The sequence below is a fragment of the Ipomoea nil genome, unplaced genomic scaffold (genome assembly GCF_001879475.1).
Source record: "Ipomoea nil cultivar Tokyo-kokei standard unplaced genomic scaffold, Asagao_1.1 scaffold3030, whole genome shotgun sequence".
Classification (NCBI taxonomy): Eukaryota; Viridiplantae; Streptophyta; class Magnoliopsida; order Solanales; family Convolvulaceae; genus Ipomoea; species Ipomoea nil.
In genome coordinates, this window is record NW_017619458.1 from 4,540,954 (window position 1) to 4,555,125 (window position 14,172).

General features: G+C 40.6%; 1 protein-coding gene across 1 annotated transcript; it reads left to right on the forward strand.

The window, feature by feature from the left end:
• Positions 1–13,019: 13,019 nt before the first annotated feature.
• On the forward strand, positions 13,020–13,877 carry LOC109163571. The gene is made up of 2 exons (XM_019312320.1): positions 13,020–13,342; positions 13,451–13,877. The coding sequence occupies exons 1-2, from the start codon at positions 13,020–13,022 to the stop codon at positions 13,875–13,877; spliced, it is 750 nt and encodes a 249-aa protein (XP_019167865.1).
• Positions 13,878–14,172: the final 295 nt, after the last annotated feature.

Below are 14,172 nucleotides of genomic sequence, written 5' to 3' on the forward strand. Positions count from 1 at the left end.
CTCTCTAAAATATGTACTAGACAACATATAAGAACACTCATGAATAAAAGGCCTTCTTGAGCTGCATTTATGTCTTCTTTCCTACTTTATACATACGGTATACACTCCGGGTAATTATCCACATCAATAATTTTTATACTGTAAATTCATAATTTCTATACTATAGATTCATAATTTCTATACTGTAGATTCATAATTTCTATATTGTAGATTCATAATATCAGTACATCGAAGACGAAACAATGCGATTGCGAAGAGAGAAACGTTGTTAACAACAAATGAAAAATAAAATTATGAATCTACAACATAAAAATTATGAATTTACCCCGTGTTCACCATGCGGTCGCATGGTGAACACGTTTCCACAACATAATTTGCTTCATAATAATGCTTAGTTAATAATTTAAGTTTTGAATCGAACAAGCTTGTAGCCCAATTCTTTGGTATGATTTAAGCATTATTTTAAGTCCATTAGTTGTTTGGCCCAATTCTTACCATAAAGATAAAAGAAATAAAACATTAACATTTATGTTGTTTCTTCACTACGTACAGAACATACGGCGTAGCAGCAACGTAAATACTTCGTCGACAATTGCAACATAGATTCTGGCGGCAAGATCGAACGATGTTCTAGGAAGACTTCGTTGGTCAGCAATGGCAACGGGTTGATGCACGGACTCCGGTGAATCAGACGTTGGAGGACAGTTTCATCCATTTAGGTCTATTTTGAGAGGTGGAAATTGATTTTTGAATGAATTGTTTTCCTCAATTTTATATTTTATATTTCTACAAAATTAAGTTTTCAGTTCATGGCCCTGTGAGGCTAATTCTTTAAACTTGGTCAAGTCTACATGAATCTAGGGGTGTCAAAATGGGCCGAAGCTCGAGGATTGGCCCGCACCCGCCCCACAATGGGGCAGGTTAGGACCGTAGAAAAACTGGCCCATGAAACTGCGGGCCTAACAGGCCTGGCCCCAGAGGGCCATAGCCCGCACAGGTTGCGGGCCCGCCCTCGGGCCAGGCCTTAAGTTGAGGGACGGACTGTGACACCCCGTAAATCCAAACACTAATCAAGGATTAATTGAAGAATTAATCCAAGTCTCTTTGCTAATCTATTCCTAAAAATCCTGAAATTTAATAGTCGAGGGACTAAATTTTAACTAGTCACTTAAGTCAAAGGGTTGTACCTTGTGCTTTTGAGTTGTGCCCTTGTTCCCTTATCTTTCCAACATTAGTAAGGGTAGGAATGTCTTTCTACCTAAGGTTTGTGATTCAAGCTAACCTAGCAATATTCTTTCATTTCATTCACCCTTCAATCTAAACACAAAAACCTCTAGCTTCTCTATAAAATGGTTTAGCTTCTTCTCCAAGCTAGAATTTGAGCATCCAAGTCTTGCAAGTTTGTCTCCCAAGATTCCTACTTTCTTCATCTTGAGCATAGGGGAGGGTAAGATCCCTGGTCTTTTGGTGTTTTTAACCTTCTTTTAGGTGTCTTTTTCTAAAGATAGGATCTTTGTTGTGTTTTGGTTTGTGTATGAAGTTGGTGTGGAAGAGGAGCTCTAGGAAAGACTTTCTAAAGGTGAAAAGAGGAAGTTATTAGGCTACAAAGGTAACCCATGCTTTACAAAACCTATTTTCTTACTTATATGATGATTCTTGGCTTCTACTTGTGATTCTTGTGTTGATTTGTGAGATTTGATGCATTGTCTTGTGGTGATGCATGCTTAGAGCTTGTTCTTAGGGTTCTTGAATGTCAGTGCTTGGCTATTTCTTGAGTTCAAGTCATATTGTTGTTGTGTGTGAGATTTTGGGTGTTTTGGACTTGAATTTGGACTTGTTGTTGAAAATCCCCGAAGGGATGTTTTGGAGTGCAGGTGTTACCCACGGGCGAAACGGCGGGTAGGGCCCTACTCGCCGCCCCACCCGCGGGGTACGTGGTTCTCGTGGGTGAGTACCCGCGGGCGGAACATGGTTGTCCACCCGTGGCCCCACCCGCAGGGTACACATTGGTGTTTTGCCGGGGATTTGTTCCCCGTGATTCTTTTGATTCGGTATTGATGTTTTGACCTCCCGATGTTGTTTTGTTGGGCTATTTGTGAGTCTTCTTGATGTTTCGTATGTCTAGAACGGTATGTTAGGAATCCACGTAGGATTTGGTGTCTTGAATCGTGCTAAGGGTCCAACCTTGTGATTCGTTGGGCTAATTGTGAGTCTTGAATGTTCTTTGGAACTACTTTCGGTTTACCCGTTTGATAAACATGCTAGTTTGATGTTGATATGCTAGTATGTGTGGTTTGTTCCTTTGTAATGAGATTGCCAACTTGTGTTGACAATCATTTGGTGTTGGATTGTAATCCTTTGTTGATTTAGTATGGGCTCATGTCTTTATTGTGATCTTTTGATTGATTCCTATGATATGTACGTATGTAAATCGTTGCACCTTCGTTGATACTTGATTAAGACTACTGTTGAGTCTTAGTCTTCTTGGTAATGATGATGATCTTGTGTGACTATGATTTGAATGTGGGTGGTTGTTACTTGAGCTTTTCTCACATGTAGGTGGTTGTGCGAATGAAATGAGTAGTACCCTTGTGTACTGAAATGTAGGTGGAATGTGGGTGGATGTAGGTGGGGGACGACGGTTCCCGGAGGCATAAGGTTGGACTCAGAAGTACAGGGGTTACTTGGAGGCAATGGTTGGAACTGAAATAAGACCGGGGGTAGCTATAAGGTTGGAACAGGGCATAAGGTTGGAACTATGATACTTGTGACATGTAGTTGCCACTGTGTGAATGTGTATTCCTTGCTTATGAGCATGTCTTGATGTATTCTAATTTGTGATCAGTAGAATGCATCCTGAGTTGTTTGTCTTTCCTGTTTGTTGTCTTGTTGTCGTTGTTCGGATGGTGATCCATTTCTTTTGAGAGTGTTGAATGAGTCATTGAGTTGATTTCTCTCCTTGGTTTTGAAATGATATATACTGTATTCCGTTTCAAAATGGTTTTGACTTATACTTATCTATATATGTTATTTAATGCGTATTGATGGGTTACCAGCAATATTCGCTGATCGGGTGGTATCCCTATGTTTATTCCCTTGTTCTATAGGTTTTGAGTAGATGTCTGAGAGCGCTAGACGTGGATCGCTAGATAGATTAGTTGTCCTGTGTAGACATTATGTTTTGTTGGCCTGTGAGCCTAGTTAGCAGCCTGTGTGCCTTGACACTTTATGATTTGTTTGAATTGATTAGTTTTCCCGCCTGTGCACCTATGTTTGAGATAGGTGTGGCATAACTCGTCCCGATTTTATATAGCTTCCGTTTGCCTTATGTCTTGATGATTAGATGTTTTCCTGTGTATTTAAGTTTTGAAAATGTGGTAAAAATCGGGGATGTTACACGGACGAAGCAAGTCAAGTAACACAGCCATTCCCGCCAAAGCTAACCTTAGTATGCCTGTGTCTTTGTCTAGTTCTCTCTACACTCTCTGTTCGTCTATCACCCACCACCGGCACCAGCCCACGACTGCCACGAGTTCATCACTATCGCCGCCGGCAGCCCAACCCCTGCAGTCCGTACACAAGCCTCTACGCGAGTCGCAATCTTCGTTTTCCTCTACTTCAGGTCGCTGCCTCCGGTAGTCCGGTCTCCTCTTCTGTTCTAGCCTGCCGCCCGGCGCCACTGTCACGCGATCTAGCCTCCAACCCTCCAGGTTTGATATTTTCATTTAAATATTTTATCGATAAATTTTGGAAAAGTTAATGTTGTTTAGTTGTTAATTCTAATTTGAAATATGATGTCTCGAACTTGGAATAGATTAAAGTAGAGTATGTCTTGCCAGTCTTGTAGTTTGTTATTTCAAACTTTCATTGTTTCATTTAAAAATTTTAGATTTTTAGACATAAACCTTGGTTTATGGACTGTTAGTGAACAATGGACAATAACTATATAACAGTGATTCAGTGAATAGTTTACTTGATATAAATATATTATTTATATTTTGTTAATAGTTTAAACAAATATATTATGTATATTTTGTTAATAGTTTAAACTTAATATATTTTGTTATTTTTAATTTTTAATGGAAGGGAGATGGATACATCTCAATAGCAAAGTTCTCCAAACACTAATATTAATGTTGGTTGTGAAGTTGATATGCCAGAGGACAGACCAGTTTCACCTGAACCTTCAGAACAAACTGAAAATTTAGAATCACAAAAAAGAGGTACGAAAAGACGTCTTACTTAAGATGTGCGGAATCATTTTGATATAATTCAAAATAGTGGTAAACAAAGGGCTAAATGCAAATATTGTCATAAAGATTATGTGATCGGGTCACACAAATATATATGGAACATCAACTTTATCCCGTTATTATCTTCTTGCAAAGTAAAGCCGGGATATAATGATGTGGGTTTTATGTTAATTGATCGTGAAGGAAAATATTTGTGTGCAAAAAAATTGATCATAATGTGGTTCGTGAGATGATAAGCATGAGCATCATTGAACATGATTTGCCGTATTGTTTTGTTGAATATAAGAAAATTAGAGATTTGCACAAGTATTTTAATTCTGATTACAAATTCATAAATCCGCAATCATAAAAATCCAACCGCCAACATACTAAAATATTGATATTAACTTCACAAATCCACAATCATAAAAATAGATGGATTCTGTCCCTCGGCATATCAACTTCACAACCAACATTGATATTAGTGTGGAAGAACTTTGCTGTTGAGAATCCATCTCCCTGCCATTACAAAAAAAAAAAAAAATCAATGTTGCAAAACACGCTAGGCGCCCCCTAGGCGCCGATTTTTTATTTTTTATTTTTATTTATTTTTATTTTTTTAATTAAAAATAAAATTAAAAATTAAAAATTTTTAAAATTTAGTAATAAAACATAAGGTTTCTATAGTTATTTCTTATAAATTATTTACGAAAGTGGTTGTAAAAGTTTTCAAAAGATTGTTTAAACCATCTAAATACATAAAAAACTAAAATTAAGAGCTAAAGAAGCATTTTTTTGAGAAATTAGTGGACCAAACCGCCTTCGGCATTTTGCGGTGGATAGATCTCGAAAAAATACACGATTTGAAAAAAAAAATTGTCCAAATCGGACAACCGAGTCAAAAGTTATGCCTTCCGAAACTTTTCCGACATTTAAAAAAAAAAAAAAAAAAAAAAAAAAACCGCCGAACCGCCGAACCGGCCGGTTAGGCGGTCTAGGCGGCCGGCCGCGGAGGAGGCCGCGGAGGCCGTTCCTCGCGGCGGCGCAATGGCGCCTAGCGCCTAGGCGCGATTTTTGCAACATTGAAAATAATTAAAAAAAAAATTAAAGAACTTTGTCTATTTAATTAATATTTGTTACAAGCTACTGAAGCCAGTAATAAAATCAAAATACTAAAATACTAAATGCATAATTGCAGAGACTAAAATATGCAGAATTGCTAATTGCTAGTCAATGCATCCTGCTTTTACTCTTATCATTTGCAGAATTGTTAATTGCTAGTCTATGCTCATTGCTCATTGCTAATTGCTAATTGCTAATTGTTAATTGCTAATTGCTTATCAATCAAAATCAAATTTGATATGCAGAATTGCAGAGACTAAAATACTAAATAGGCTCTTTCAAAAAAATACTAAATAGGCAACACTTATCATTTGCTAATTGCTAGTCAATGCATACTGCTATACTTCATACTATCCAAATCTCAATTTGTTGAACAATCTATGCACTGAAATAATTATCTAATATAAAAACATAATAAGTGTGAATTAAAGTTATACGCCTTAATTATGTCTGTTTTTTCCGTTAAATTTTTTTGTACATTATGCTATAAAATTTGTACATTAAAATATTTTGGACAAACATACCCCTACCGTTATAACTTCCGTTATCTTTTCCACTATTGTTACCATGCACATGCATCCACCATATATTTTCTTATCTTCTTCATTAATAATAATATATACACATTATATATTTGAGTTATATGTTAATTATTACCTAAAATATAAATATCAAATTTATAAAAATGATTTACATTATTATTATTATTATTATTATTATTATTATTATTATTATTATTATTATTATTATTATTATTATTATTATTTAGAATAATTTAAATATCTAAAATCTAAATAAATTTAAAATTTTAATATAATGTATTAATATTGGGCACCTATTTTTTGCGCATCACGCATAAAAAATACTAGTAAATATAATAACTACCACTTCAATTAAGCAACAAGGCTAAAATAATCATGAAATTCTAGAACAGTGAGCATATATACGATATAATCAGGGACGGAGCTACATTATGGGGTAGGGGGGTCCTGGACCCCTCACCCCATCCCCACCCTACCCCTGTCCTCACCTTAAATTTTTTAGTAAATATGTATGTATATATTGGTAGCAAAAAACATTCATTGAAAAGGTAGGCATAGATTGTGCCACACTCTTCAACAAAATTTCCTTACTAGCCTGCGATAGTAACTTCTTGTTTCAGGATCCAATTCTCTGCCTGATTTTATCCTCAATATACGAGAAAGCTGCTTTCTTATTTCTCCCAACAAAAGAGGGGAGCCCCAAATATTTTTCAAAATTAGGAGCCTGGACTACCCCTAATATTTGCGCCACTCCATCCCTGTCATCGTGACTTGTATTTTTATTGTAATATATGCTAGATTTGTGATAGTTCACCACTTGTCTAGATAAGTTCTCATACACAGACAAACAATTTTTAATCTCACTAGCATCCTGAGCATTGACCTTAAAAATATAAAAGGCTAGGGGGAGCACCTCTGGCGAGTCTACAACCATGAATAGAAACATTATTTTGAGGTTGTTGCAATAACAAGGAAAGCCCTTCTGCACAGATAATGAAAAGATATGTGGATAACGGATCACCCTGCCGCAGGCCACGGGTTGGCATCACAGGGCTACTGCGAGAGCCATTTACCAAGAAATTATAAGATACAGTTGTTACACATAGCATAATAAGTTCTACCCATCTATTATCAAAACCAAGAGCCAGGAGCATGTTACGAAGAAAAGACCACTCCATGCGGTTATAGGCTTTAGCCATATCCAATTTGAGAGCACCCCAACCAACAGCCCCATACTATTTTCTATTCAAAAAATGGCCAACCTCCGCAGCTAATAGGATATTATTTGTAATTAATCTGTCAGGTATAAAAGCACTCTATGAATCGCATATGATTTCCTCATGAGCGGTTTCATCCTATTAGTTATCATCTTTGTCATAACCCTATAAACCACATTACTCAAGGCAATATGTCTAAGATTAGATACTAACTCAGGGACATTTTTCTTATGGATCAAAACAACATCTGTATCATTCAAACTAGGAGGGAAGGAACGAGAATTCAGAGAATCGACTACAAATTTTGAAACATCCGCACCCACCACATCCCAAAAATGCAGATAGAACCCTGAATTCATCCCATCAGGCCCAGGTACTTTATCAGGGAACATTGAAAACAGTGCTGCTTTAACCTCATCCACCTCAAAAGGGCGAAGCAGGGATTCATTATGCGTCTGTGTGACTCGTGGGGTAACTCCGTCAAAGAAACTAACCCCATTCTCGGGGTGGTTGGTGCAGAAAATATTTTCAAAATAATCCAGAATCACATTCGTCATGGCATCCCCTTCCACCCAATCCCCACAATCATTCATAAGTTTAGAGAGGGTATTCTTTTTCTTACGATGAGAAGCATACCTGTGGAAAATTTTTGTATTCGCATCAGCATCCTTAAGCCAGTGTTGCTTGGCTCCCTGCCTCCAATAAACATCCTCTTGTGTTTCAAGCTAGCTCAGGTGTTCTTCCAGGCATTGATATTCAGCTAGGGAATCCAGATTCGTGCGCCCTCTTAACAGTAACTGCTCCTTCCGAAGATTCATAATCTGCTCACCAAACTTGTGGAACCGATCACCACCCCAACGCGACAAACGGTCTCCACATAATACAATGCAATCTGCAGTCCGCTACCTCTCCCTTCGTCCCACGACTTCTCCACCACACTCCTACACCCCTCATCATGCAACCAGGCCATCTCAAACCGAAAACCCCTCCTTCCCCGAGGATCCATAATCCCAAGGAAAAGAGTAGAATGACCAGAGGTGTGGGTCAAAAGATTGTGAACATTAGCTCCAACTACCCCTTCACGCCACCTTTCAGTGGCTAACACCTTATCCAACCGTTCCTCCATCTAAGCAACCATCCATTTCCCTTTTTCCCATGTGTACGGATAACCCTTCATTGGCATCTAAGACAAACCAAAATCCTCAATAGCATCCTCAAAGCCGCATAGGAGGCCATCAGGATGAGGATTTCCGCCCCGCTTCTCGTGTTGAAAGAAGAGATCGTTAAAATCCCCAATAACAACCCAAGGGAGAACATACCTTTGAGCTAGTGATTTAATTAACTCCCAGGACTCACCTCATCTTCTTCGTTCAGGAAAGCCATAAAAACTTGTCATTCGCCACTTTGCAAAACCAGGAACACTCACCTCCACGTCCACATGATTTTTACTGAAACTTAGCAATCTGGCCGTATTATTTGTCTTCCACAACAAGGCTAGACCACCACTCAAACCAGTACTGTCAACATAGAAAAGAACATCAAAACCAAGTTTAACACGGAAGCGCTCAGCATGAATCCTCCCCACCTTGGTTTCCAGTAAGAACACAAACTCGGGGTTCTTACAGGACACCATGGCCACAATCTCGCAAACTGTACGTGGATTGCCCAAGCCACGACAGTTCCAACTGAGGGTACTCATTGTGTTGGGCGGGTCTGTGACACAGGTCCCGCCGTAAACAAGTTTTTTGAAACATCAGACATAGCAACATCACTTCCCCCGCTCATAAGACGACGTCCACCTCCGGCAGCCGCCTCCCTTGGCCGTTTCGAGGCTGCCACCACTGCCACCTCCGCAACCCTCACTGTATCCGAACCCGTGACCCCACCTCTTCCCCCATTTACCATCGACTGCACTGTTTTGTTCCTCCCCTTCGGCTTGCCGCCTAATGGCACCAACCACGGCTCCCCCACCGGCCTACAACCTCAGTTTCCACCTGCCCGAAGTTCAGCACTGTATGGAAAATGCTCAACGGGTACCAATGTTCCTCTAGCCTTCAGATAGAACTTGTACGAGTGCCCCAACATCCTGCAGAAAAAGCAAAACGTATGGAGTGTCTCGTACCTAAAATTAACCTAGTATTTTGTCTAATCTCGCTTTAGCATCTTCATTCTTCGTTTTAGCCGTCGTGAAACCGGGATGGAGACACATATGCGGTAAAACGAAAGACACTGTGCACCCGAGAACCTGTCATCATGTTTAACAAACGTGCCAATGAAGTTGCTTATCTGTTCTTGAATAACCGCAGATGTATATCCCAATGGTAAATCGTGAAGCTGCACCCAGATATCCAGTGTGTCAAGCTCGACCTCCATCGGTAGGGAACCTCAACATGTTGGCGGAAAACTAGGGTTTGATTCTCAAATGACCACGACCCTTCATTCATAACATAGAGCATATCCGTTTCATTGAAGAAAACGAACATGAACCGGTTGGGTTGTACTTCAGATATCTGGACGCCCTGCACTGGTTGCCAGACCGACGTTAGGGTTTGCTGCATGTATTCAAGCTTCACCGTCCTTCCCGTCAAGAAGCGCCCGATCAGTATAGTACCCAGGTTTTGTCAGTGTCATCACCAGCCTCGCCGGCTGCCTTGGACACCCGCTTAAACACCCCCTCCTCCTCGTCTAAAGCCCAATCCGCCCAACGGGTCGAAAGCTGGCCAACTTCCTCCTCCTCCCTCGCTGTCGCCATGCACGTCGTTGAGAAAGAAACACCGTTGATCGGCCAGTAAGCCGTCAGAATAGTAGAAGAAAATCGAAGAAGATCCGGGGAAAATTGTTTACATTATTAATAAACAAAATATAAATTTTGTTCATCTCTATAGTTTTCAAATACGATGATTAAAATTTACTACTTTAAGCAATTGCGAAATATAATTTGAACTATAACTTGTAGTAATTTGCATTTATCAATTTTTTATTGTTGGGCAGGTGTTTTAATAATTCTTATTTTTCAAATATTAATTATGCAGATGGATGATTCTTCATCTTGTCATCAATAAAACACTTCAAGTGACACTCCAAGTGAGCCAACTGAACAATCGGTCAGGAAACGTTCAAATAGTGGACTTCCACCAAAATCAAAATCAATTTTTTTTAAATAGAATCGAAACGAAACCCGAAATAACACTGTGACACCCCGAAAATCCTATCCTTTAAATAGGATTAATTGAGTAATTTATCCTAAGTTATCCTTGTTAATTTCCTAATAAATTTCCTATATTGATAGACGGAGGACCTAAATTGACCAACTCCTTGGTCAATTGATTTAAGTCAAAAAGGTGTACCATTAGCTTTGATGTTTGTACCTAATTCTCTGGAGTCTTCCTAAGCCTTACTAGGAAAAGTAAGGGTAAGATGGTCGTTTCTCCTTACTTGGTCTTGAAGCCTTACCCTACCCAAACCTAAAGTTCATTCCCTCACTATAGCAAGACAACTTTTCTCTCCGTTCTCTATAAGAAACTTGGCTTCTTCCCGAAGCCAAGAAAGACATCACCCAATCTTGCAAAGATTCATCCCAAGATCCCACCTTTCTATCTTCCAAGCATAGGAAAGGGTAAGATCTAAAGTTATTTAGTGTTTTTGGTTAGCTTTAAGGTGTCTTTATCTAAATTTGGTGTTTTCTTGTGGTTTGGCTTGTGAAAGAAGGTTGTGAGGAAGAAGAGTTTCCAAGTAGGGCTTAGGAGGGTTGGAAGGAAGAAGGTTTTGGTCTACAAAGGTAACCCATGCTATACAAAACCTATTTTCTACTTGTTATTGATGTTTCTTGACTTCTATTGATGATTCTTGGTGTAAATGTGAGATTTGATGCATGATCTTGTGATAATGCATTTTTAGAGCTTGTATCTAGGTTTCTTGAATGCTATTCTTTGATTTATTCTTGGGTTCAAGTCATTTCCTTGTGGTATGTGAGATTTGGGGTGTTTTGGACTTGAACTTGGCCTTGTTGATGAATTTCCCCGAAGGGAAAAATTGGTGTCTCGGTTGTTCCCCGCGGGCGGAACGGCGGGCGGATGTCCACCCGCCGCCCCACCCGCGGGTGGTGGCTTTGTACCCGGCGGGTAGAGCCACGGGTAGGGACCCACCCGTGATTCCACCCGCGGGGTACAACCTCGGTGGACGGTTGGATGTTGTTTTTCCATGGTTCCATCCTTTGGTATGTGATGTTTTGACCCCCTTTTATTGGATTGTTGAGCTTTTGGGTGTCTCCATGATGTTTCGTATGTCTAGAATGATGTCCTAAGTATCTACGTTAGGATTTGGTGTCTTGAACCGTGCTTATGGTCCAACTTTGTGATTCGTTGGATTTATGTGTCTTTGAGATTCGTTGGAATCATTTTGGTTTACCCGTTTGATGTGCATGTTAGTTATGTTGTATTTGATGCTAGTATGTGTTGTTTGTCCATTCCTTTGAGGATTGGCAACTTGTGTTGCCAATCATGTTGATATTGGATTGAAGTCCATTGTTGTTGTTGAGTATTGTTTCATGTCTATCATTGAAACCTCTTGTTTGATTTCTATGATGTGATATTGTACATTTGTTGTACCCGTTGTTGATGCTTGATTAGGCTATTGATGTGCCTCAATCCTCTTGATGATGACTATGTATGATTGTGAATGAGATTGACTGTATTCTTATTTGAGCTTTGCTCTTGAGATCGGTGGTATGTTACTATGATATTCAATGGTACCCTGGAGTACTGAGAGATCGACGGTATTGATTGGCGGCAGATTGGTGGGAGACGACGGTCCCAGGAGGGATAAGGTTGGACTCAGAGGTACAGGGTGGCACTCGGAGGTACAGGTTGGAACTGAGATAAGGCCGGGGGTAGTCATAAGGGTGGTAGTAAGGTAAAAGGTTGGAACGTGAAACTCGTCATTATGTGATTTGTTGTGTTTATTGCTTATGAGTATGTCTATCGAGAACTCAACCATTAAGATGGTAGGTTGTGTCTATTGTTGAGTATGTTGCTTGTTGTTCTTGTTGATTTGTGTATTGTGGTTGATGGTCGGTCTTTTGTTGAGAGCGTGACGTTGTTTCCTTTGATGTTTCCCTCTCTTGGTTTTGAAATGATATATACCGTATTCCTTTGTTTCAAATGGTTTTGCTTATATCTATACATTATGTTATTTAACGCGTATTGGTGGGTTACCAGCATCTCTTGCTGACGGGTGTTATCCCTATGTTTTTCAGGTTATGAGTAACTTGGAGAGCGCGCTAGTGGATCTAGATTGCGTAGTTCTTGCCTTCCCTTTCGATTAGACTGTTGGCATGTGTGCCTTAGATTGTTGGCCTCTGTGCCTTAGACTGTTGATATGTTATGATGATTCTGTTAGACTTAGCATGTGCACCCGTAGATTTATGGGTGTGGCATAGCACTTTCCCGATTAAGAGTTTTGCTTCCGCTCGTTTATGATTAATGATTAGACTGTTTATCTCTTATTTAAGCTTTTAAATATTGGTAAAATCGGGGGTGTTACAGTTGGTATCAGAGCCTAGGTTTGAGCCTAGGATGTTAAGAGTTGAACTTTAAGAAGTTAAGTTAAGTTTGAGACTCTAAGTTGACCCCTAATTGGCTAAGTGTTAGGACTTAAGACTCTTAGGACGTGCGGTGAGATGTGAGTTTCCTTTATCGTTTGTTGTGTTTGCTTTGCTTACTCTTGCTTAGTCTTAGTTTTTTCTTGCCTTAAGCATTGGGTAAGGATGCAAGTCTCTTCGTTTCCTTGCCGTAACCGTGTTGTTTCTGTAGAATCTTGTGATGGCACCTCCTCGTTATCGTGCCCGGACCCCAGATACGCTTACGAATGAGTAGCTCGCCCAGAACCTTCAGCACCTCATGCAGACTATGCAGACGTTGAGCAACGCCCTTCTGCACAATAACAACAACCCTCCGCCACCGCCAGCTAGAAACCACGATGTTTGCCGGCAAGTCTCGAGTCACCGACCTCCCGTGTTCACCGGGGAAGAAGACCCTGTTCTGTTAGAAGAGTGGATCCGTGCCTTGGACAAAATCTTCGCAGTGGTTGGTTGTCCTGAAGACCGTCATGTGGAGTTAGCGACGCTCTACTTCAGCCACGAGGCGGACCTATGGTGGGTCCTTGAGGGTCTAGCATGTCTTGAGGAACCGACGTTTTATTGGTCAGCTTTGAAGGACAAGCTCCAACAGAGGTTCTATCCGGCGCATGTGAGAGCGACTATGTAAGAGGAGTTCCTCCACTTGAAGCAAGGGACTCTGTCCGTAGTGGAGTACCATAAGCGTTTTCTTGAGTTGGCCAGTTTCGCGCGCGTGTTGGTTCCCGCCGAGGTTGCCGAGGTGGACAAGTTTGTAGCGGGGCTGAACTATGAGGCAAGGAAGGCCTTGACGGTGAGCAAACCAAGGACTTTCAATGAGGCTTATTTGAGTGCCGCGGATTTGTATCGAGTTCAGCAGTTGCAAAGAGGGGAAAGAGGGTCTTTTGACTCGGTCAGGAGAAGGGGTGAAGTTAGCGGCCAACAGAGCTTCAAGAGACCGAGACAGAGCTTTAGGAGTGGACCATCCTCCCTACTGACTCAAGGATCGACCAAAGTGGACAACGGCGAGAAGGGAAAGCCTTTCGAATGCCGGAGATGTGGTAGGCACATCGGGAAGGACTGCCAAGGAAATCCGTTGCTTTGCTACAAGTGTGAGAAGAGAGGTCACAAAGCCTTCGAGTGCCACCTCTAGTCGGGTCAAGGAGCTCCATAGTCCAGTGCAAGGCATGCACCGTCGGGGTAAACAGGAAATGGATTCAATCGTGGCTCCGGGAATATCACCTCGGGATGAGCGAGACCGCAAGGCAAGTTGTACATGATGAGCCGATCGCAGGCCAAGGCTGAGGGTTTGACTGAGGATGAGGCTACAAGTACGGTTCTCAACCCAACCGTTTTGTCTTTGAAGTTGTACCTTTTTCGTTTCTCTTCCTTGCATCTTTCTTTTTGGGTAGAAATCAATTAGGGGATGTTAGATATAAACAGTTATA

Excerpts from the sequence above, each read along its gene's own strand:
- LOC109163571 (XM_019312320.1), top strand. The coding sequence starts at position 13,020 with ATGCAGACGTTGAGCAACGCCCTTCTGCACAATAACAACAACCCTCCG. Across the intron at positions 13,343-13,450 it reads AAGGACAAGCTCCAACAGAG|TTTCGCGCGCGTGTTGGTTC; the intron begins GTTCTATCCGGC and ends TGAGTTGGCCAG.